This window comes from Agelaius tricolor, unplaced genomic scaffold (genome assembly GCF_023055355.1).
Source record: "Agelaius tricolor isolate 1412-34295 unplaced genomic scaffold, bAgeTri1.0.p SCAF_62, whole genome shotgun sequence".
Taxonomy (NCBI): Eukaryota; Metazoa; Chordata; class Aves; order Passeriformes; family Icteridae; genus Agelaius; species Agelaius tricolor.
Window position 1 is genome coordinate 680,653 of NW_027269322.1, and position 25,825 is coordinate 706,477.

The 25,825-nt window shown below is 41.6% G+C and overlaps 1 protein-coding gene across 7 annotated transcripts in view; it reads right to left on the bottom strand.

The window, feature by feature from the left end:
* The window catches only part of MICAL2 (microtubule associated monooxygenase, calponin and LIM domain containing 2), a 121,869-nt gene that overhangs the window by 77,720 nt on the left and 18,324 nt on the right, over positions 1 to 25,825 (bottom strand). For all 7 annotated transcript variants that reach the window (XR_011684300.1, XM_071456596.1, XM_071456595.1 and 4 more), the window contains exons 2-5: positions 19,492 to 19,843; positions 1,890 to 2,097; positions 1,139 to 1,255; positions 45 to 146 (exon numbers count right to left, since the gene is read on the bottom strand). Coding sequence is in view for 6 of the 7 variants with exons in the window: in XM_071456596.1 (XP_071312697.1) it covers positions 45 to 146; positions 1,139 to 1,255; positions 1,890 to 2,097; positions 19,492 to 19,755 (691 nt within the window). In the remaining variant the exon portion in view is untranslated. The remainder of the gene's footprint in view (positions 1 to 44; positions 147 to 1,138; positions 1,256 to 1,889; positions 2,098 to 19,491; positions 19,844 to 25,825) is intronic.

A 25,825-nucleotide genomic window follows, 5' to 3' on the forward strand; every position in this document is an offset into this window, starting at 1 on the left:
ACCCTAAAGAGCAGTAATAAGGCTAAACACACACATTCACCCACCTTCCAAGGTGTTCCTGCGGCCATCTGCACCAATGATAACATCAAATTCATACTCTGACAAAGGGTGATCCATGGGGAGAAATTCAGCTCTCCAACCCATCTCTGAAAACACAAATAATATTTATTAATTCTTCAGTATTACAACAGAGAAGTGATTTCAGAGTCTGAGGAAAGGGCACTGAGATAAAGGGGTGCATTTCTCATTCTCTGGATCACCTAATGCAGTAGCTTCCTCTCAGAGCCACACAAGAAGATGCTCAAGCATTTGATTCTCACAGAAATAACCCCCCAGCCACCTTACCAGGGCAGTACATACATGTGGTTACTGCAAGAAAGAACTGGCTACTAAAAGAGGAAAAACAGCATTCCATCATCAGTGCTTCTAACTGTCGTCTAAATAGAAATTAAATGGAAGCATACTCACAAAGCTAAATTTATTCTTTTTACTAAGCTGATTATGTGAAAGTGTTTGCACTGTCAGTGTTTTACAATTATATATACTTTATTTAAACCAATGTACTTGTTCTGCTGTCACTATGTGACCCTTTGAAGAGATACCACAGAGTTTAAATTAAAATTTTAAAATATTTTAGTGATACTACATCCAAAAAACTAATATTAAAAAAAATTTGGAGAATTAGAATCTTTTTCTATTGTTTAAAAATCTTGCATAAGAATGCTGGTAAGACTCTGTGTGCCAGTGGGAGTTATATCAAATGTGAATGCAAAAACAAGGCCCTGGGCACTTCATCCATCCTCAATATTTATATTATCAAGAAGATCCTGGGAAGCCACACCAGACTTCCTACAAAGCCTCAAACACATGCCAGAAGGCACAGTGCAAAACCTGAGCTTCTCAGCCTGGATTGTGTTTTAAGATTTATCAGTGCTCTGTCACACTGATACTTATCACACTGCACAGAACAAGGCTGGCTTGTAAGTAAGGGCAAAAAAGTAAGAAGGGTAAAAAAGAGTAGGAAGGGCAAAAAACTCTTGATTTCTGTAAACAGTGTTTGACTGCCTTATGCAACTTCACGTAACACCTGGCACAAAAAGAAGTTGCTGTGAGCAGAATGTATTATGATAAATAATACTTTGGTTTTCTTGATCTTCAGGAGGCTCCAGGACTTTCACGAATTCCAGGTTCACGTGAATTTCCACTCCAAGGATAAGTGCAACTTTGAAGAGGATGAGTTGAAGCTGTCGAATACCTGTGGAGAGCAAGTGACAAAGATGTATTTGATAAGTAAGCAACCCCAGCTGCCACCATCCTGCTAGAGAACTGAAATTCATTCTTAATGCAAGTGTGTAGCATTTCTATTTCCCATACTGTAATGAATGCAAACATAGCAACTACCACAGGATGTTGTTCTCTTCCGCCTCCCTTTCCTCTTGCAGCACAATCTTGTTGGCAAAACTCATTTCAGTTGAGTTTCTTAGAATGTTTTTGTAGAGCTTTGTCTCTTGACGATATTTAAAAGATCTGCTAACCAGCATATTTTAGAATACAAAATTTTACAGCATATTTCCCTGTAAAATAGTCCACTCTGTTATTAGTGTCTACCTTCAACATACTGGAATAAATATCAATATTCTTCATACCTCATAATCAAAACCTGCTGTTTAACCATAGCAGACTAACAAGAAAATCTGCTCCATAAGACTGTAACTTGTTCTATTTCCACCTTGCTTAAACAAGACCATTTTATTTCCTCTCTGTGTGCACACATGCACTGGCACATGGTTAAGGCAGATGAACTTTCTGCCAAACCAAGAATATCTCCACCAATCTTCTGATCCTGGCAACCTCTTACCTGAACAGTGCCCATGCCCTCAGATACTTACTGATGTGATCAATAGATCCTGCACAGAACTTGCCATAGAATTTCTTTGCTCCCAGTCCCCGAAGGTCGTGGATGGTAAAGGGCCAGAGATGCAGCACATTGTTCCTGGAGAAAGTGTCCCTCTTCTCCACAACGACAACCTTGGCTCCCAGGAAGGCAAGTTCTATGGCAGTCCGCAGGCCACAGGGGCCACCTCCAATAATTAAACACTGGCAGAGAAAAGGAGGGGTGTGACACAGGGTTTTGTATTACTTCCACACAGTTTCCATCTTACCCTGTTGGTATGACTTGAAATACAACTGGACTTGAACTACTGAGAGCACAAACAAGTAATTTACGGATCAACGGAATTTTTCTTGCATGTGGTATTCAGCCGATGCAAAAAAGAGGATAAACTGTGCTTAATGCAGACACAAAAGCATCTGATGAAGAGAAGAGAAAAAACAACAAAAACCGAACATTTTTGAGCATCTGCTTGCACATTTCTAACCCTCATTTAGCGTTTCTCAAGTGCTTGCAGCTGTTTCTCAACAGCATCACAGTTGTGTAAGAGGGAGGGGAAAGGAAATAAGTGGTCTTAGTGTAGGCTTTTTTATTTTAAAGAGGAAATTTTAAATCTACATTTACTAGATTTGTTGAACAAACCTACGATAAGCCAGTAGACTTACACTATTAGCTACTCTCTTTCAAGAGAGGGTGGATGTAACAGCCTGGTTCATCTACTGATGTAAGGAGGACATGCCAAGGGAACTCAGTAGACTTGCCCTCCTCTGCCAGGGCCAGGGAACTCATCCTGTCCTATTCCATTTCACCCAGTGCTAAGCATCCTCACTTTCAGGAAAATCACACTTCAGAAGCTTAAATCTATGTTTGGGCACCCTTGGAAGAATCTCTTCCAAAACAATTACAGAGGATTCCTGCCCAAATTTTAACTGACAGCTGTAATTTTTCACAGACCAACAAGGGCAGGATTTCCAAAAAGCAACTAATTAAACCCCAAGCATATCTAGTGCTTACATTTCCTTGACTGATTACTAAAACCTGATTAGAAACAGTCTTATAGCTGGACAATGCTGTTGTTCCACATCTCCTACGAACCCCTTCCACTCCTCCAAAGCCCCCCAGATTTCACAAAATCCCTGCTCTGAGTTCCAGCTGTGCCGTGGCTGGAGCAGGGACAGCTAAGGTGGGTCTGGAAGGATGGGAGAGCTGCAGCACAGCCAAGCTGGGCCGTGCTGCCAATCCAAGACCTTTGTGTCAGAGGCCAGACACGCTGCTGTGTGTCCCACACACAGAGCCAGGCACTGACTGCAGTTTCAAAGCAAGCACGGGCTCTATCTGCAGGCTCGCGGGATTCCAGTCTGGTTCCCATTACATTGCAATTGCAGAAAGTAGAGTCATTTATTTATTTTGGTTTGGTCATCATTTGTTTTCAGATCTAACAACTTGAGCAAAAAATATCTGGTGCTGACTTTTGTCCAACCCAAATCAAAGAAGTGCAAAAATGTCTTTTTTCAATTTAATAAATAATTCTAATAAATTCCCATTGAAAGAAAAACTCCTGTGAGGTGCTTTGGCTTCGTTTAGGCAAGTGTTTTGTTAACCAGAGATATTAAAGTTAGGCTGTTGCCTTAGCCACTTGGCTTTGCTCCTTTTAAAAGAACATATTTAATTCACAATTTCAGAAGAACACTCCTCGCTGCATGATGAATATTTAAAAAAAAAATCAACAGATGTAACAATATAAAGGAAGAATAATAGAGGCACATGAAGCCTGGCTGAAGAGGATCTTTTTGCACATGCTTCTTGTGATTAGCATGGGAACTCTGAGGTCTGACAAGTGAGTGACTCAATTGAGCCTTCACAGCTTCCAGTCATGTTGAGCAGGCAGTCAGAAACATCTTACAAAGCAAGCCCATACATGGTCTGATAAGGTGAGGCTGGTTTTTTTTCGCTTACAAGCTGCATTATACATAAATAAATGCAACTTTAAAGAAAATAAAAAATAAAAAGAAACAGCAGTCTTTGGAGATTTAGTCATAGCAGACCCTGCCAAGTAACAAAACCCGCACAGAAAACCCTTCGTTCCTCCTGGTGCTTTGCAACACACTATGTTAGCATTTTAAGGAGGATTCTGCCCTCTTCCCTCCTCCTATCACATTGACAAAGTATCTTCATAATTGCATAGAGACATCATGAAAAATGGTTGTATGTTTGCCACCACCCGTGGTTACCTCCAGAAACACATTTATCTACATCTCAGAGCTATTTGTTCTAAGATTTATTGAGGACGCTTCCTGCTGGTGTAGAATTTACTCTTGGCACTTCTTCATCTAATTTTGAAACTTCTGGGGTCAAAACCAGTACAAAATCCTTGCAAAAGTAATTCTTACTACATTTGTGTTCCTAACTTTATGAAGCAAGGGAAGGGCCCATGCCACTCCCCGGTGGTCTGCTTGCCAACAGACTCCCAGAAGAAACCTTCCTGCAGCCAGACTAGAAGGAACTTTGAATGGCATCCTATTTTCCCCTCCTGTCATCCCAGTCTCCTGGCTCATCAGGGCCTGCTTTTGGAACTAATTTCTTGCAATTTAACACAAATCATGACAGCTGGCATCACACAGGGAGTCTCAAACAATCAATCCTGAATGAACAAATGCCAAGGGCTTCTTGACATCCCCATCACCATTCACACATCAACTGCCTTTTAACAGTGCCAGATCATCCCCCACAAAGCTAAAGGACAACTTGACTTTTCAAAGCATCTCCCACAAATTATCCCAACTAACAGTTGCTGAAAAGAACAGACAAAGAGCTTTTGCATACTTCTTGCTCAAGCTGGAAACGAAGGGAGAAAGTCTTGTTTAGTTTTACAGGGCAGCTTATGAAAGAATAAGATCATGACCAGACTTCTATAACCTGCCTGAAGAATCAGTATCATGTTGGATGTTACATCTTGTTTTACCACTGAGATAATAATACTGAGAGAAGACATTTTTCTTGGTGAAAACCTCCTGGTGCAAATGGCTGATCTTCTGTCTGCAGATGTGCATGAATATTTTCTGTCAAAAGAGAAGCTTCATTGAATTTAACATATTTCCCAAGAACAGCACCTATGTTAAGGCAAAATTACAAAAAGAATATGGGTTACAAAATTCCCATTGAATGAAACTAATGTAAGTTTCCAGGCCAGTAATAATTGCCTAGTGACTAACCTAGGACTATTTCAGTTTAAATTCATACTTAATAAGTAAAGCATGGACATTTTTGCACTTCACAATAAAACACTAATAAGCCCATGAATATTTTATAAAAGTTGTTTATTCAAGTTGCTGAGTAAATAGTCTGTTTCTATGATACTGTTAAAAAGTATTGTACTCTTCCTTGAAAGATGATTGTTTCTGTATAAATCTTGTCCCACACTACAACCAAGTGCAGTACACGATGCATTATTTCAGACAGAAATAGAACAGAACTTCACTGATTTCTTCCTTGTGCAATTTAAATGTATCAGAAATTTTCACTTATATTTACTAATATAAACACACACAGCATTTGGTAAGTCTCATAAGCTTGATTCCACTCAAGGGTCAGTCTGTTGGTAAGAGAGGCTACTTTCTCTCTCTGTGTTTAGGAATAGCAGTGCCTTGAAAATCTCCAGGAAATATTCCCAGTGCTGAGCTAAATGGCAGCACAAGTCACCTCTCCAATAGCAGAATGGCTTCTGTGCCAGGCACAGGATTTTGATATGATCTCCTCTAGATAATGTACAAATATATGACTCAAAATAGAAGGGAAGGGAGAGGGATACAATAGAGGCCTCTTGCAATCCCTGCTGTCCCCTGCTATTAAATCAGCAGCCTGTGAATCCAGGCACCTGCATCCCCTTGTGGAAAAACCATATGCAGTTAAACAGCTGAACACCACCACTGTGTTTAACAAAAAACACCCAAACAAACAAACAACAAACCAAAAAAACCCCAAACCAACAAACAAAAAATCCCCACAACACCAACAAAAACTACAAAAAAACCCTACCTCAAAATAACACTCCACAACAACCTAGTCACAATCTCATACACTATAAAAATCTCATACACTATAACTGAAAGGCTGAATCTATTCATTGACCTTCAAAAATTAAAAAAAAACATTAGCTCTCAGCATTTAGATGCTCAAGGAATCTACCAGTTGGTAGTAGCATGGGGGTGGGAGATGCAACAAACAGCATCTCTTGGCATAGCTAAGAGCAGACAAATCCTGTTGTGGCCCAGTGCATCATCCCACTCTAAACCCCTCACTCCTCTCCTGCCCAAGGCACCCAAATATTAAATTCATCTTGGACAATAAGGGGGTGTTAAATGATGATCCACTCCCTGTACGTCCTTGGGATGAAGACAGAATCTTCAATAGCTCCAGGAATCCAAGATTTCCTCATTTCTGCCTTTCAGCTGTTTTGGAGGTGAAAAAAAGGAGATTATTTTTAGCCTCCAGCTCAACAACTCTCCAGCTGGACAGACACAGGCACACCCTTCGTTGTCTTATGGCATGCCAAGCCAGAAGCATCACTGCTACTGTTCAGTGGAAATGGTGAAAAAACAGCAAAACCCATCTGCCCACGTTACTGAACTGCCTTTAGCCAAACCATCAAGTGGAAGTTGAACTACAGGCATGGATCATGCTCCCAGAAAGGAGCAGAAAGGGGTGGCTTTCCCACAAGCCTCAAGGCCCCCTGATCATGGATCATGCTCCCGGAAAGGAGCAGAAAGGGGTGGCTTTCCCACAGGCCTCAAAGCCCCCTGATCATGGATCATGCTCCCAGAAAGGAGCAGAAAGGGGTGGCTTTCCCACAGGCCTCAAAGCCCCCTGATCCTCACAACCACAGGTGCCCTCAGCAGCTGTGGGCCTCCCCACCCAGTGACAGGAGGCTCTGTCTGTGGGACACAGAGGGACAGTGCTTTGCTCTTCCATGGCAAACATTCATTTCCATAATCAGCAGGTCTGAGACCATGAGAGAAGACAACTTTCACACCGGCCCAGGCCTTTGTGCAACACCCAGAGTGACAGGGGTGCACCAAGGACTAATTTGGCTGATTCCAGAGGGTCACATCCTCCATGGATTTGGACAAGTGCTTATTGGTGATGGGGCTTAATGTGCTGCAACACGAGACAGGCACAAAACAACACATTTTCTGGAACAGCGGCGCCTGCTCCCCTGGAAAGGCTCCAGACAAAAACAGCTGCATAAGCAGCAAAGGCAGAGGCCACCAGGAGCTTTCTCCACCACGATGCTTTCCAGGCCATCCCCTTTACTAGATATGAAAATGCTTCTGGCAAAAATAGGACTGCTCAGCGGGACATTCCTGACTTACTGACTTACAGTTCATCTCCCATTTGCAGCCCCAGATTTTAGTACATAAATCCACTGACAGCCACCAGATACAACACTGCAGCCAATTGCACCCTGAACCCACTGAACAATCAATTTAAAGTTTGAAACATCATCATGGACACTGAAAAATGAAAATCTATATGCCACTTCAGACAACATTAAAAATGTCACAGGCTGAAGCTTTATTTTTAATAAAAATCAATTCTTCCATCTTCTCCCCAAGAAAGGGGGAGAGAAGGCCTAGGAGTAATTAAACTTGACTACAAAGATTATGTAATCTTTAAAAGGGTTTTTTCTCTGTTGTACTGTTTTATGAGCTCCTTATAGAATTAGCAAGGTTAAAAAATATGTCATTTGACAAAAATAATATTCACTTAGATGTATTTTAATGAGAAATCCTAACTCTCCAAAGGGTTATGTGGACACTTCTTAAATACACTACAGGTAGGTCTAAAAATCTACCTTAAAATACTATTAAGATAATACTATTAGCTGGATCTTGCTGAACAGGCATTTTTGGAGAGTGAACACCACATAAATACCACTGCTGGGGAAGTTCAGAGGTACCTGGGAACAGCAAGGCTCACACACCCCTAATTGCAACAAAACCTTGCGTCAATGCACGAATTCAATGCCTCACTACGATTCCACTTCTGCTTTAAATCCCTCCAGTATTTTACCCTTTGTACTCCCAGCTGAGCACCTCAGAAATGTGTAGCTTTGTCCTCTCCCAGATCAGTGACTGGCATAAATGGAGCCACAGCTTTATTTTTTTCCCCCTCTAAGACTGTACCATGGATCTGAGGCCACCCAAGCCAGGGTGACTTTGGCCACAGCTCTTTCCCAGCCCCGTGCCCAGCAGCTGCTGCACTCGCAGCTGGACGCAGCACAACCCAGGGATCAGAGGATCTATCTTTACTGCCCTCCTGTTTTATTGAGTCAAAATGCCAGAAGTGAAACATTAGCACATTTATTGCATTCATCTGGCTCATCTTTACTGGGATTTTTTTCTCTTTTTTGGAAGATAAGCTTCTGCATGGAAAAAAGTACGTGCCTTCATTTTTCCTGGATGTATTTGGACACACTTGTCCATCCATCCTCTCTGTCACATGGATATATGTACTAATATTAGACCTGTGTATTAAAAAAAAAGCTCTTTCCATAGTTTGAAATTAAAACAATGGTATGAACAACATCTGTAACTCATATTCTGCTATGCCACACATTAAAGAGGGGCTGTGTGCACTCAGGGTATTAGAAAGTCAAGAGTGCCTTCCATGATGCATCAGAGCTGTCAGGACTTTGGAGCTTTTCTGAAGAACTCAGGTGGCATTTGTTGTATTTAAATCTGGTGACTTGATCTCAGATCTTTTAGAAGAATATGCAAAAAATACTTCTTGAAAAAATTGCAACTGACAGTCATAATACAGCAAGTATGCCTGGAAACTTTCCATTGCCCTGCACCAGTTACAGTTATCCAAAAAACCTAGACATTACTAACAAAAAAATGTTACACTCATTTCAGTAAACATATCCACCAGTGACCTGGCAAGTGCTTTAATCCAAAAATCTCCTCAAAAAAAGCACAAAATAAGCCCTCCAACATCCTTTGGAATTAAGTGTGTTTGCTGTTTTCTTACCTGCCTTTCATTGTTATCAAAACACAGGGAAGAAAAAAAGAACAAGCCCCCACCCAAAATCCAGCAGAGATTGCTTTCTTTTCTTTTTTTGGCCAGCTGCTTAAACAATCAAAATGAAAACAAGATAAACCTTGCAGAAAGAATGTTGCCTGACTCTCCCAGCCATGAACATGGCTGGCAACATGTAAGTACCTGGCCTGTCACACTGAGATAGTGCTCTGAGGCTACACTAAAAACTTAGCAAAAACAAAAACAAACCCACAAAACAAAGAATTCATCCAGAAACAAAAAGTGATGAAGAGAGATAAAGGCATCAAGAGCCTCACCTCTGAGCATAGTAGAGACCAAGCCATAAGTCTGGGGAGCTTTGTGAGCAGTGACAGAGAGAAAATGGTTAATCCCCTCCATGGTTTCCAGGGGCAGGGGCTTTGCTGGGCAGCCAGGAAAGGAGGAAAGGATTTCTCATGCTCTATGGCATCTAAAGCATGCAGGCAGGTTGGTCAACAAGCATGGCTTGATTTCAGCAAGAGCTTGGTAACATGCTTTAAATATACACCCCTGCTGCTCCAGGCTGGCCCATCTACAGAGAAACCTGGAACTTTTAACCAAACATCACAACAACCTAATAAATGAGCTGAGCTTCCACTTGGAAATTGGCTTTTTCAACTAAGTGGGGCATTAACTTACTTTGAGGGTATCTCACAGAATATTTTAAAATACATTCTAAAATTCATTTTTCTATTAGGTGAATTGTTAACCAACACCCATTTAAGACATGGCTTTTAGAAGCCAGTCCTGAGTAAATGAGCTCATATAGAAATCTGAGTCAGAATCCAGATTTTAAAATTTTATTTATTTTTAAAGATCTTAATCATTTAATCCCATCATTCCTAACTCTCCTAAGCAGAATGACTGTACAGCAGTGTACATCAGCTATAGATGAGCTCGAAGTGCAATACAGTACCAGAAGGGAACAGTTCTGGGCTCTTGGAGTCCTTTTTTTTTCCAGCTCATCATGCAGCCTTCAAACTCACTGCATTTCTACTGCTGACACCCACAGACATTTGACTAGTAAATCTAAATACAGGTCCAAAAAGAGTGATAACCTGATTTTTTTTCTAGTTTACCTGGTCACTTGCACAAACCAGTTTACCATAGGTAGACAATGCCTTTACTTTTGACACTTTTTCTTACAATTTGAGAACACTAGGAATTACTAACCAGCACTTCTTAGTAACACAGCATCCAAAAGTGCCAGCAAGCAAGATGGACTTGAATTGTTCAAACAACCAGAATTAAAAATATTTACCTTTAGCACATTTTTAAGAAGGCTTCTGATAGCGGGGAAAGTTAACAGCACTCACAGAACCCACAAACCAAGCTGCTGGCAGCATATCACACAGTGAAAGTTAAATTTCAGCACTTCTAGCTCTTATTTCCAAAACCTTTTTTGGCTGAAAACAAGGGTAGTACATAACCCTTATTACTAAGCAAAAGAGTCTCAAAAAATAAATATAAAATGGTGAAAAAATATAAAAAGAAGCATGCTTCAAAAAGAGGGGCAAAGAGGTGGAAACATAAACTTTGGCAGCAAGGTGCAAAACTCTCTTCTACACCAACATCCGACACAACAGAAAGGAGATAAACATACACCAGTGTTTATTTACATGTATTAATGAGTCTGTTTTCACATTCCAGGCTGGGTGAAATGCAGATGGAGGCACCAGCCTCAAGAGTACCAGCCATGCTTGTTCTGCCACTATCAGGGATGTATCTGGGCTGCCAGGCAGTGAACTTCCTAGGCAGGCAGGGCATGCAGAACTACGGCAGCAGCCCCACCAGCCAGGAATGGCTTCCTACCCTATCCCATTGTTTCCTACCTTGCTAAAGCACAAGGAAGAGAAAAAGCAGGGAGAAGAAACCTGAGAGAAATGTCTTTGCCTTCCACCGGGCGCTTGCTGATCTGCATAACTTGTTATTACTGCTCTGGGTGTGTAGTCCTTGGCAGGAAGCTCACTGCCATCTCCTGCAATGTCTTCTAATCTGAGTTGCAATTTACCCCGGAGCAGTTGTTTTATCTGAATTGTAAATCCTGCAAGGATGGCAGGCAGGGTGCAGGCAGGACAGGATCAGGAGGAAGGAGCCCTTGCTGTTGCACAGGTCCTTTCAGAGCTGCTCTCATAAACCTTTCAAAGGGGCAGGAGAAGGAAGCAGCACAAGGCTAACTCCCAGTGTGGCAGAAGCACATGGTTTCTGCTCGGACAGTATCTCAGTCAGATGAACAAATCCAGAGAGTGCTGCAAGACAAGGCAGGCAGTGTCTCTTGGCTCGTTTGTCAATTGGAAACAGGGTGCCCTTGGAAAAACACGAGCTGCTCTTCAGGAGCAGCAAACATCCAGGGCAAAAGGCAAACTTTGAAAAGCTAATCAGAACTTGATCTATCAGCATCAGCAAGATGACAAGAGGCAGAAGGAGAAATGCCACAGCAGTTCTGTGTGGCTTGGCACTCCAAACAATCCCATGGTGCTCCCCTTGGGCCTTCCCTAGCACAGATTAGGTGAAGGTATTGAAGCCTCTTCTGCTGGTCACATTCTGCAGAGCTCTGATCATTCCTGCTGCTCTGCTCTGGACTTGCTCTGCTTTATCTGCCAGAATATTCTAGCTGGGGTGTCATCTGCACTAAGGAGGTGGCTGGATGTGTGGGTCCTCATAAGCACCAGATAATTTTCTACAGCATATTCCCAATTTTCTCAGAGTATTACACTCCTCTACAGGAAAGTTCATAATCTCCAAGTAGCTTCTAGCAATTTTACCCCGTTGAACACAGGTTAAGACAAATATTCCAGAGACCTGAGATACAAACAGTTTGCAGAAACCTGGTTGCTTGTAGAAACAAATTATGTAAGCGCAGACTTGTTCGGGAATGTGGAAATTTCAAGAACCATCTGACAAAAATAACCCCTCTTTAAACAGTGTAGCAGAGAAAATAAAGCAAATTAAACCAAGGGCATTAAAAGGGAATTTCTACTTTTTCTTTTCAACAGATACCAGCTAAACTTCTTTTTTCACCATGAATGCCATCAATATCATGGCTTTTTAGAGAGAAAACACAAATAGAAATTGTCTTGTTTGCTTATGAAAATAATCTTCTACTAAAATATTTTACATTATCTCTTCTTGTGTAGCATCTTAGAACTGTGATATTTTGCATACTATGAAAAGAATATTCAAAGCTATCTGCACTGAGGCCTGAGCAGCAGATAATGCAGAATTTTGTTTGTCAGCAGAAAGAGAGCAACCACATCCCCAAACCCCCTGTTCTCAGGGCAGACATGGGAACCTCGGGAAGGACTCAGCTGCAGGAGACAGGAAATTGCCTTATTGTCTGAAATCTGGGGTTTAGCAGCCAAGTGTTTAATCACTCCTTGGTAGCAAAAGTTATGTATTTCCTCACTTATCAGTACACAAACATTACCAGAGCGAGGCTGGAAGCGTAGCTAATAACAAACCCCTAACGACCACCTTTGGCACCAATCCCGTAACAACCACATGGGTCTCTTGGAAGGCAGGAGAAAGACCTGACCCAGCAAAGCATCCTTCCCTGGAGCTCCCCTTGCCCCCCACACCAGCCTTCCTGGCGGATGGACACAGCCCAGCTGCTTCAAAGAACCAAACCCCAAAGCCCTACAGAGCCAGGGCCATGGGAACACACCCTGTGGTAACCTTTTGTTTCATTCAGACCTCATTAAGCCACTCGTGGTGACAATAGTGCTGGTTTGTGTGAAAGTAACTGTGTGTCACTCCCTGTGGGAGTCTTCATAAAATATCTAGGAAATCAGGTCAGGGTGGGACAGTTTCCTTCTCTCGATTACTTGCAAAGCCATTAAGTGATGGACTGAAAAACAGCCTAGTTCTGTTAAAATACAGATGTAAAGCTACTGTTACCTTCCAAGCCAAAAAAACTTTAAATTCCACATGCCTAAAATGTCTTTATCTAGCCTGTCTGATTGCTCTGCTTTGGCCAGGCTTCATTGCTTTTCATAACTGATAAAGCTGAAAAAACTGTGTGTTTGTGGAAGTGTCTCCAGGATAATGAAAATAAAGTGATTTCATTACCAAATCACATGCCAAACATTTGCTTTTGCTGATGTAATTTGGCCCAATCTCAGTTTAAAACACATTACAAAGAGTCAAATACTTTGTTTTGCTTTCAAAAAACTGTCTGCTGTGTGTCTTGCCATCACCCCAGCTTCTCCCTATCCCCTCTCTAAAAATCCTTGGAGAAATGAATGTGAATGCAGTGTTCAACAACTGTGGTTTCACTGCATGTTCATAGGTGATTTACTGCTTCTCCATTCATCTCAAGCAAACCTTCCCTGCCACTCATCCTCATTAGTCCCATGTTTTCTAGAGCTTTGAAATAGAAGTTGCTTATTAAAATCCTTAAAAATAATTCTACAGTGGAAATCTGGTGCAAGGCTTTAGAATCCCTGTCCTAAAAGACAAAAGCAAAGAAGCACCAATATCAAGATCAACAGCTTGTCTTTCAAGTATACCAAACACACCTAGGTGCCACCTAAAATGTCAGTAGAATGTGGCCTTCAATATTCCCAAAAACCTTGACAGCTTCTGAATTCTACTATCCAAGCACTGTTTGTTTGTTTTTTTAAAGAAAATACACACACACACATACAAAGCAGCTGAATGCCTCTTTGTAAAAAGCCACAACCTTTCATTCACTCAGCTTCCTAACTTGGCAGTCATCTTCTGGCTGACTAGTTCAAGTTTTGTGGATTTCACAGGAATGCTTTTTTATTAAAATAAGCAAGCTAGCAACACTATCTAATATATCTGCAACAAGTTTGGTGTGTTCATTATAAACCCTGATTATCAGGTTTGGAAATCTCCCTATTCCAATAATTATTTTGAAGAAAATAGTAAATCTGGCAAAAGGCATGGGTATTTACTCTTTAGAAGATGAAAGAGGTTACAATTTTCATTATAATATGGATATTTTTTTCCGTTGGAGCATAACTGGCTTTGCCTTCTTTCATCTTACAATTCAATTACTCAATTAAAAACCAAATGTTTGTCTTGAGGGATGTAATCAGTCAGGTCAGTTGAACACTCCAACTCACTGGGTTCTGTACCAGTATGTACAGCACTGGAGAAACCTGGCTGAAAATCCCCATTGCCTCTGAAGGATCAACAAATGCCAGCACTTGGGGAGGAAATTTGGCCACTTTACCTGCAGGTTCATACATGCTGGATGATTTGCTTCATTAAGAGACAAGTATTTGTTTAGCAGGACAGAGGAAGACATGTGGAACCCAACCTGCCTGATTTACCACGAGGGGCAAGACTGCAGAATGGGATGTTTGTAAACAACTGAGGACTGGAAGGAAGGCCCCCTTTGTACCCAACAAGAAGCAGAGAAACCTGGCACCCTGTGCTCATCCTGCCGATCACCCTATGGCTACAGAACAGGGCAGCACCCAGAGATACCAGGAGCTCCTTTCCCCTTCTCAGCTCTCTGGGAAGGACAGCACCAGTAGAGGAGGTTTGGTAATTCCCAAGGTATTCTTTAGAAATGGAGACAGTGTGAAAAGGAGTGGAAGGGGTTCGCAAATAAAGATCATCCCCTGTTTTATTGCTCATAGGTACACCAGTATGGTTAGAACAGGGAGACGTGGCTCGGGTTCAGTCAGAAAACCTCCAACCCCAGCTGTGACCCAGGGCTCCTCCTCTGCTGACTCACACCCTGGCCAGCTCCCCTGAAACCACAGGCTCTCTGTACTGCTGTGCTGGATAAAGCACCACCATGGAGCCCTCTCTGCAGCAGGGACACAGATGCCACCGGGTCCTGGTCAGACTGACACACATGACAGTACCAAGAAGAGCCACTTCATCCTTATGTAAGTCCTGGAAACATGGTCAAAAACAATTTTAGAGTCATTCTCTTGCAATAAGTCTCCCAACAGGAGTTTTTGGAAGGAAACCTCATCTATTGTAAAACAAGATTTGAAAGGCTGAGTTCCGGAATGAGTAAAAGAGAGGCATCTGAGGACCACGTTTAATGGTGAACACAGTGGTGCTGAGTTAACCAGCTGGACTCAATCTTAGAGGCCTTTTCCAACCTAAATGATTCTATGATAGACTTCAAGATCATTGAATTTGTTTTTTAGGGTTTTATATGATTCCATATACACATATACCCACAAATGCACATAGGTATGGCTTCAAAACTTCTTAGCTTAATTTTATTTCCTTGCTTTATGCTAATATTGTTCAGTGTCAAAACAGCAGCTCAGACTGTACAAGTCTCCTGCCCAGGAACTGTGCCCAAGGTAGGGTCCAAAATACAGACAATGCTCAGAGGACCAAAGCTGCACCCAGGCATTTGTCCCTCCTCAACTGGAGCTTTGTCCCAAAACTCAAATACCCAGAGAGAAATGCCAGAGTCTACCAAGGCAGCTGATAATTACACAGTAGCACTTCAAGCAAAGTTTTCTTAGTTCTCAAGTGTAAGCATGTACTTTGCAAAAACAGCATACATCTTTGAAGGGGAAGGCAACACCACATTTGCATGCTTCAGAGAACCAACACTCCCTCTCAGAGTAAGCCTGGGATGTTTCCATGTGCAGAAATTTCTGCTCCCCTGAAGCATGGGAGAGCCTGAATTTCGGGCGCACAGCATGAGCCAGGTGCTACCCCCGATACATATTCATACCTAGCTCAAACATCAGTGGGAGCCTCATTTATATGTGCCTCCACATATTCCTATCATTTACACAGGTAAACTGAAAGTAAATGTAAATCAAGTGCAAGTAATGAATCTGCTCCATACAGAGAGGCAACATTCACAGATGTCTTAAAAAGGGTAATGAATATACCAACACTAGCTGGATATATTCTTGGTCAGTATTGCATGATGTTTTGCATGTTCAAAAATTTAGACTGATATTCAAACTGCTAACACAGGGAACAACATGCATTAAACCTTTAATGTTCTTTGATTGTCCAGCTTCATCCCCCAAAGAAACAAATAATCACTTCAGAGTCCAGCCATGCTCCTCTGCATTAATTAGCAGAAGATGAAAACCAGAAAGAAATTTTGTCAGCATAAAAAATTTGTGCTTTTTCTGCACATATTTGCAAAAAAATCACAGTGTGCTATCTACAGTTTTGCCTGGTTAGTACAAACTTTTGTTTCTTTCTAATGCTGGTGAACTAGGCAGGTGCCAGCTCCAGAAACAAATTTTGAACAGGACTCATTCCCAACTTAGAAGTTCAAGACTGAAGGAAGTTTATGTTTTATGAAGACTTAACACTCACACAGGTGGACTCCTACAGTTTCAGAAAATTCATTTCTGCCCCAGTTCTGTTCATGTCTTTCTACAGCACACTGGCTTTATTTTGGGGCAGGTTGTTTTGCTTTTTTTCCTACAAAGAATTTAGGGAAAATAATGCTCCCAATAAGACAACTCTGAAATAGCAGTGGGTTTGAACTTCTTGAAAATTCATCAACCAGTTTTATTCTTCCAGCTTAAAACTGTATCATTGTAGAAACTTTGAAAGCCATATTTGGCAGTTTTCTTCAAGAGCAGTTAAGACACAGGATTATTGTTATTTAGCTGGAGTGGAACATTCTGTATGTATAAAACTTGTGTATATTGCAATGAGTAATTCAAGCGTGGTTTAAGAGTTTATAAGCACAAAAATCAACAAGTACAGCATTCAGCTCTTAAATACCATGCAAAAAAAAACCCCAAAACCCAGCAGTTTTGGGATGAGGCAGTAGATTTTCATTTTGTTTAAAAAAAACCCCAAAAAAACAAAACAAAACAAAACCCAAACAAACAAACAAACAAACCACCCAAAAACAAACGAAAAACCCCCAACAAGCCTCCTATGAGTCATTATGAGTCATTTAGAACCCAACTGCATCTTCTCTATCTCCTCCAAAGATTGGGAAGATTGCAAAGCCATATCTAAGAACCATGAGCTGCAGGCTCATCTACAGCATTCAAGGCCACAACCTTATTTAAAGCCTTGAAGTCATGTATTTTTTTAAGTGATGCCTACTAGCAACCTTGGCTCTGTTTCCAGAGCTGCAACTGCAAGAATCCACTTGGCTCATTGCTCAAGTTGTGATGGTGCTTGTTAAAGCAGGGTTTTCACTTGGGGCAGATGTGCCTCGAGCAGCCCCATGGAGGTGAGCGCCGGGCACGGCTGCCAGGATGCAGCTGTGAGCTCCTGTTCCACCCCTGCAAACAGCACAGAATAAGACACAAAGCTAAAATCACCAGTTACACTGCAGGTAAGGGTGCTGTGCATGCTGCAGCCTAACCTCTCTGCACTGGCTGGGCTGCCAGCATTTCTGAGAACCCCTTATCTGTGAGTGGAGCTGTCAGAGCCCACCATCTCAATGGCTGGGGTCCACGCTCCTCTCCCAGCACAGCAGCCTCCCCTCCTGCAGGGCCAGGCACAGATAGGCTCTGCAGCAGCCTGTGATTCACACCCCAGGAATGTTTGGTAGATATCCCCACTGGGGCTGCTGGTCTCATTGCCAGCAATGTGAAGATTCATGTTTCTCCCATTAAATCAGCGATGACACGCTGAAGTGCAGCTCTGGGCACGGGCCAGGCTCATGGTGAACATCTCCAAGTATTTCACGGAATATCTGGACCCACACTCTTGACATGCACACATTCTACAGCCATTTGCACGTTGGTCGCATGTGCATCATAGAAATGTCCATTAATTTCTGCAAATACTTACAACATGCCACTCAAAATAAATCTTTCATCTCAAGGGGCAGTAATACCATACTTCAAACACCGTGGAAGGTGTTGATTAGCTTCCTCCTTGGCAACATTGTAAAGCATTACACAGCCTATATATTTTATGCACCAACCCATTTCCACAGAATCTTCTCACAAAATAAATATTAATCACTTTGCTTCGGAAGTTTACAGAACAAAGTCTTGGCTTTGTAAGGTCACCATTTGAGAGAAGACTTAGTTTTTACATTTCACATGGGTCTTAAAACTGCTTTTTTGTGTTGCAAACACTTCCCCAAACTTCCCACCACAGAAATTTGGACCTGGGGCTGTATGTGTATGGTGAGGTGCATGTGGAATATTTCCTAAAATTTTTTAATCATCAGACAGTTTCTCATTCCTTCCGTTTCCTGTCTGTTTCCATCACAAAGATGCTCCATGACATATGTTCAAGGACTTTTCCAAAGAACAAAAAGGGAGGAAGGAAGCACAGGTCAAAAAGGGAAATGAAGGGAAAAAGGAGAGGAGAAAACCACAGCCTGCCAGGAACACAGTCTAAATAGCTGTGATGACACTCCTTTACTATATAAAACTATATTAAGGACCCTTATGACCTTAAAAAACATCAATAATCATTGAGAGGTTATGAAAAGTGAATAAAACCAGAGGACTCTCTATGTACTGAAGGTAACTTGGTGTTCTCCTCATGCGTTTGAGAAGTTTCAGTCAATGATGCAAACCAGAAGAAAGAGACTTTCAACACTACCTATCTACTGAGTCCATGAAAGAACACTTCAGTGATAGTTTTAATTAAAAAACCCTTCACATTTTGGTGTCTATATATGTTATACCCCAGTATGCCCCTCCTCTCTGTTCTACCTCTATATAGTCAAGTAGCTTCTTAAAAGTTACCCTTCTTGGGACAACATTTAGCCATCACTTGGCAGTAAATGAATGAATTGCTCTTGAGACAAAGCTAGTAGAATTATTCTGTGATAGCCAGATGAAACAACTGGCAGGAGTATTTTGTACAGTTTTGTCAGCAAGACTTACGTCAGCAAGATTTAGAGTGCTCATCAGTGCACTCTATCAAAATATGTAATGCATGCTCGGTGAAAAGATAATTTCCTGTCCTCTCCACAACCAAGCAGACCATCTCCCTCAGTAACTACCACAGAGCAATTACCCACATTCTGCTTGTGAAAAAACACTACCAGGAAAGGACTTCAATCCATAAATAGAGCAGGATTGTATTTTGCTGTTGTACAGCAACTGGAGCCAATGCCAGGTGACAGAGACAGATCCCCAGACCTCCAAGCAGCACCTTCAGAGAGCAGCTTAGGAACTGCTGCTGAAACACATTTGGCCAGCCCTGGTCTCTTACAGCATACACAAAGCTGAGGAGCCTGAATATGTTACAGTTTGTACCTTGCAAACCCCTGCTTAATAAAGTAAGTAGTTCTTGAGAGTCTGTCATGAATGCAGCCTATTTCTTCAGAAGTTTGCATCTTACACCCATTTGGTGATGAGGTATAAAAAGGACAAAGTCTGAGACAGACTGTAAAAGGATGCTTTAAGGCTCACTCTTATATATTGTGAGTTTCCACAGAACTTTCAGAAGAAAAACACTTTAAAATTTGTCTAAAACCAGTCAATAACCAGTTTCAGCATATTAAAGGAAGGGTTACTGAACAGACACACTGTAAGTGATGGTAGAAACCTTGCTTCTGCAGAAAAACAAGTTTAAAAATTCCCAAGCTATGAAATCCAAAACTGAATTCTACTTACCTTAGTGTTCATACAAGACTTCCCGCGTTTATACTCTTTGTGACTTGCTCTCTTATCAAGCTTGTTCCACAAAGCTTTGGCCTTCCATGTGGTAATTCTTGATTTTAGTTTGGTGTAAAAGTTTCTGTTGTCCAAAGGATCTAAGTCAAGTTGGCGAGTGAGAATATTGAAGGCCTGAATGGTGCCTTTGCATGTTGATGCTTGTACAAAGTTTTCAAATATCTGGCCAGCTTGATTGTATTTTTCATCATCATTTTCCTCCATGTTCTGAGAGCAGAGAATGATTAAGCTGGAGCTCTCGTGCTGGGGCACAGGTGATCAACAATAGCAAGTACTTCCACACATGTTATTCCTAAAAAAGACAAACACAGGTCATATTAAAGCAGGTTCTGTATGATAAAATTAAATCCACAAACTGCACATACAATATGAACATAAAACCCCAGTATACAGTGACTAGCCTGTTGGGAAGGATGAAAGTTTGACAAGAAAGTCTCACAGATATGTATGCTTAGCAGAAAGATTTTTAAATGTAGAGTCTGATGAAGGAATAGAGATAGAAGCAAGTTTTGTACAAGCAGGCACAAAAAGTTAGTAGCGATACCCAAGTGTCACAAACAAACATCCCATATTTGTGCTGTCATGACTTATACTCACAAAGACTGTTATAAAAGCCCTGCTAACTCAAGCCTACTGCTACAAGAAGAACCAGCTTCACTGAGAGCTTGAGGATTTAATTTTTTTGTTGTTGTTGTTCAGTCCTAGATAACTGATGTACAAACCCCAAAAGTCCAGATTTTTTCCCCAAGCAGAATTTATGTAACAGCAAGTGATATTTTGGTCTTAAGAATTCATGGAAACCTGCAGCCAAAAGTCAACATGGTTTGATGGATTTTTTTTTTTTTTTTTTTTGCTGTTGCACAAGTTAGGGCCAAGGGTGCAGCTTACCCAGAGCAATTTAGAATTGGCACAATCATTTGCCACAAGCAAATGTACAAAACAGGCTAAGCAGAAACATCATCACAAGTTACACCAGAACTAAAGGAACCAGAAAACAAGTAATCATAGAGAGACCCCCTTTTCCTAACACTCTTGCCAAAATGAGAAAGGGTTTGGCGCTCTAGCACGTAGAAAGGAATTTTATCTCCACGTCTTCACATGTTCCATGCTGAAGTTATGTGTTTGGAGTCTTACCTTGTCATGTGCTGACGATATAAAGTAATGATGTTTGGCTTGCTAAGCCCCACTGGCTTTTCCTAGTAACATGATTACTGTCAAACTGTGCCTGATATTCCAGATAAATACCCTTACATTCTGCAAGAGCAATGCTATTCTAAATTAACACAAGTTTCAAAGAACTAAAATACTTTCATTGCGGCACTCCCTTATCCTTCTTTAACCTTGTTCTTCATATCTAATGGGGAGCATCTTAGAGTCAGCCAAGGTCCACAGAAAGTATTCAAGTGGCTTTCACATTTTCCAAGAATATTGTTACAGGTTATGTATAAACTTGTCCTCAGAAGAAGGTTTACCTGGACTCAGGTTCAGAAAGTTAAGTCATGTATTCTTTTTCTTGCTATTAAAGAATTATCTGCCAGTCCAAGAAACCAAAAACTAAATCAATGCTTGCCTAACTTCCCACATAATTAGTTATTTTACTTGGAACGTCATCTGTTGGCTGATAGTTTCAGAATAAATTGTTAGAAAGGCCTTTGAAGTCATGCTTCTCAGTCTAACACTGTTCACAAACTATTCATTCTCTGCTTGCATTTCCTTCAAAGAAGAAAAAAGAAAACATAACCAGCGTATTTAAGTAAAGAAGAGCCCCACCATGTCTGTCTTACCATCCTCTAATACAGAAAAATATTATGCAACTTATTAAAGAGATCCCACAGGGAGATATAAGGAAGCATTTGGAATACTCACATTCCCTGTCTGTGCTCAAAATAAATAACCTTTGTATGCACATCATCAGTCTGTTGTGGGTTTGTGGGTAAAATGAATTGGCAATGTTGAGAGTTGTACATTTTTTAAGACCAAATGTCATGATTAAATGTTTGGTGCCAAGAACAAGTCAGGAAATTTTTGTTTTCCCCTCTGAATACTTCATTTATAGTACGTTTCATGCCCTCTTCTACAGAGCTTTGTGAGGTAAAAGCACAAACATTTTACATGCCCTGCCTTTCAGAAGACCTAATTTTTCAAGCAGCTGAGTACCATGAGCTCCCATTGCCTCAGAAGGAGCCCAGGACACGGTGCACTTTCCCAGCTTGGAGGCCTTGATGGTTAATGAGCACAGCCCCAGGAGCTGCGTGTCAGCAGGAGGGAGCCTGCCTTTGCCAGCCCCGGGCAGGTGCGAGGGAGGGAGGCCCGGCATTCCCCTCACCCTGCTGCCTTTGGGAATGCAGAGCACACAAAGGGTTTAGGTTGGTCCAAAAAGGACCAACAGATCCAAAAGTTCCACAGGAAAGGCAGGGAACAACCATGAAACACAGCACAAGGTGCTACCATGAGGCTTGAACAGCTTGGTGCGCATGCGCCTCAGGATTTGAGGCCCACTAAAAAAAAAATACTTAAAATCAAGGCTGAACACTTACTTTACCCAATGTTTATACTTGCCTGAGATATTTCACTAACAGAGAAGTATTCCTTTTCCTTTTCTCTCAAAATAATTCCAAGTGGCTTCTCAGGGAGCGGGGCAGTGTCAGTGACACATCCCACTGAGAGCACGTCACTGAGGGAGGGAGCGGCAGTCACACACGCTCTCCTCTGCTCTGGCATTCACATTCTCTGAAAAATCCCTTCACCGAGGATTTTTCTCCTGGGAAGCTGAGACACCTCAGAGAAAAAGGAAAACAAATTCTTATCTCATTTGCTTCTCCTGTGTTGTGCTCCCATCTGGAATGTGTTTGGAGATTGTTTACCCACAGATGATTGTTTCATTGCATTCTGCTGTGAGTTGTTTTCACTCTTTGGCCAACTGGGGCCAAGCTGTGTCGGGGCTCTGGAAAGAGTCACGAGTTTTCATTATTATCTTTTTAGCTTCTGTAAGTATCCTTTCTGTATTCTTTAGTATAGTTTAGTATAATATTTTTTAATATAATATAGTATCATAAAATAATAAATCAGCCTTCTGAGAATATGGAGTCAGATTCATCATTCCTTCCTGCCACGGGGCACCCTGCAAATACAGTACTGTCGCCAGAAACTCACGTTCTGCTCCTCCCTAACACCTACCAGAGACTTTGCTGACACCACAGCTATGAAACAGTGCTTCCTCTGCACTGCTTTATTAGCTCACCCCAAGACAGTTGTGTTCATAAAAAACAAATGTCTTTGAAAGGTAACTCTTGGCGTAACTGGTAAGCCCATGTGATCACCAGCTCTTAACTCAGTGCCTTTTTCTGCTCCCAGAGACTGGAGTTTTATGGCCTCAGCTGTTGCCATCCAGCAGAGAAGTGGGGGAAGAGCAGAGCTAAGAGAGGAGAGCGGTATCTGAACCAAGCAAAGAAGGAAAGCAAGCATGAGGCAGTGCTGATAACAGCAGGGACAAGGCAGGACCCACCGCAGGCAAAGGGAAGGGACAAAAACATTTTTAGCATGGAGTGGAAGTAGGTGCTGCACACACACAAGCCTGGCCTAGCCTTCCTCTGCCTTTCCACTGGGGAGGACAGGCAGGACTATCTCCAGCCATAAAACCTCCCTTCTCCAACACCACAAAGCCAAGACTGAGACTATTTTTTCTGGGCACTAAATCTTCTCCTCAGGAACTTCCAACACACTCCCCATACTGAAAAACTGAGGAGTGGCATTAGCATCTCAGAAGACATTTGCTCACTAGTGAAGCATTTCTCCTTGCTGTGTCAGAGGTCATATTCTCCAAAAAAGTAACATTTTGTGGTCAAAAAAGCAGGATGAGACAGGAGACTCTGGTTACTAAGGTTTCTGGATTGCTGGAAACACCACTTAATTTCTCCTTTTTTTTTTTTTGGCATGAACACTGTGTTGACAGATGACAGAGCTGAAGATGGTGCTCTAAGTATATGCAGCTGATGGGAAAGTATGCATTTCTTTCTGAGGTGCCACTGATATTTCACTGCAGTATTGCATATAACTCACCAGAAGCAATGCAATAACGATAAGGAGTTCAACAGGGTCATTCTTGCCTATAATTATAAGTTTCCTGTTCTGTAACTGTCTTAAAGACTTAAGAGGGAATGCATTAACTGCTTACCTGTAGCAGAAAAATTAACAGTGTTTGGCAAAGTACTTGAGTTCTTAGAGTATTATAATTTATCCTTTTACTTCCTTCATCATATAGATCACTCTCGGGATGAAATATAGAGCCAAAAATCTCATCCAGGTGAGTATTGATGCTGAAACTGCAAATGATGCTTTTTAAAGTGACTTTTAAACTTCCTCTAGTAGCACAATCCAAAAATAAAATGCATTTTATTTTAAACTTCACTGAAGTGGTGCAGAGCCCAATAAAAATTTGGGTCAGTGAAAGGAAAAGAATGAGAGAGCAGGAAATAGGCTGCACAAACAGTTCTTTTAAGTCAGAACTGAAGCATCTGTGGGTTAGACACAAGAATTGCCATTTTAGGTCCCCTGCATGATGTATTAAGCATACACAAGAATTTGGCCTTGCACCCAGCTTCCCATGGCATTGCAGGAGTCTCTGAAGGACACAAAGTACACTGGGAGGAAGAAGGGCTCCATTTCGATGGTTCCTCCACTGTCAGAAGTTATCCCTGCCTCCTTTCTGCCTCCAGCCAGGGCCAACAGGAATGTCAGATAAGGAAAGCTGAGAAGTGCTGCTCATGCCTGGTGGCTGCCCAAGAAGAAAGTGAAGATCTTGTTACAACTAAAAGGAAAGCAGTGCAAAGGAGGCAGAGAGAAAGCAGGAGTTAAAGCAATGGCACGTGCACTGATCACTGATGTATCCACAGGAAAACTAATGGCTCCAGTCCTGGGTGATATCTCCTGTCAGCAAAACAAGCTCTGCTACTGCAGACAATCTTGAGAATACTGAAAAAAGCAGCTCCACTGTCAGGGCAATTCCACTAAGTATCTCTAGTCAGATGGATGTATGGAGCTGGTTCACATCTGCACATGGAGTCTCTCAGCAGCAAGCTGAGCAAGCAGTAAAGCTGACATATATGAGTCATTACAGGAAAATAACATACTTTTTGACAGCAGCACCATACAAATTGCTTGGCAGCAAGGTCTTGAGGTACTACCAACAAAAATTAAAACCCTCTTTTGGCTTATGTGTCCCACTGGAATGAGAACAACCCTAATTTAATTCAAAATTGAAGCACTTAAGTTCTTCCTTAGTCCCTTAATGCGCTGCTTCTAATACTTGAGAACATGTTCCTTGGGGAGATCAGGAAAGGATTCAATTCCCAGCACTCAATACCACTAATCCTGATTCCACTTTCAATACAACCCTAATTCTGCCATGTTTACTAAGAATAAATTCTTTTATTGAGACTCCAGTTTGGCATGCAGGATACAATACATTTATTGTTGGCTTAAGGTTAGAAACAACAACAGAAACAAAAGACTGCAGCAATCACAGCAGTCATCTACTCCAGCCCTTCCTCATCATCAGTTTAAAGTATAATATTTCTGCTGTCTCTTTCCCTGACTGAACTAAGAGATCAATACCATCATAAAATGTGAAGTTTGCAAGTAAAACTGCTGTGTTACAAAACTTCCTGAGTCTTTCAGTTTAGTTTCTATTGTGATGCACTTTGTTTTTGTGGAGACCATTTTAAATGTAAACATTTCTGTCTGGAGGAAACACAGCTTTTTGGTGGTTTGGTTTCTTTGCATGTTGTCCTAAAAATGACATAAAAGGAAAAAAAATTCTATGTAATTCTGGTAACAAGTGAAGCTCTCATTTGCTTTGCTTATAAAACTAGCTAAAAGCATGTTGGCCTGAAATACTAGTTTTGTGCTGGCCACAAACAGACAACCCATTCCTTAAGATGCACAGTCCTACCACAAACATCAGTGAAAGGAAGCTGCCTCTGAACAAAGGCTCACAAACTGTCTCTCTAAACAGCCAGATTACTCTTCTGTATTTTTATAAAAAGCCAACTTCCACAGAACCCCTGCAAAATAACTTTTCGGGCCAAGTATGGAATTCCAAACAGCTCCTGCTGAGACACTGTGTGCCTGTGAACTGACAAGGTTACCATGCACGCTATCAGCTCGTTTTGCAGTGGTTATATGAGACATTTCAAACACAGCCTTCCAGCAAGTGCTGCTGTGCCCGTTTAACCTGCTGCAGCTGGGAGCACCCACGATAAAATACAGCTGGAAA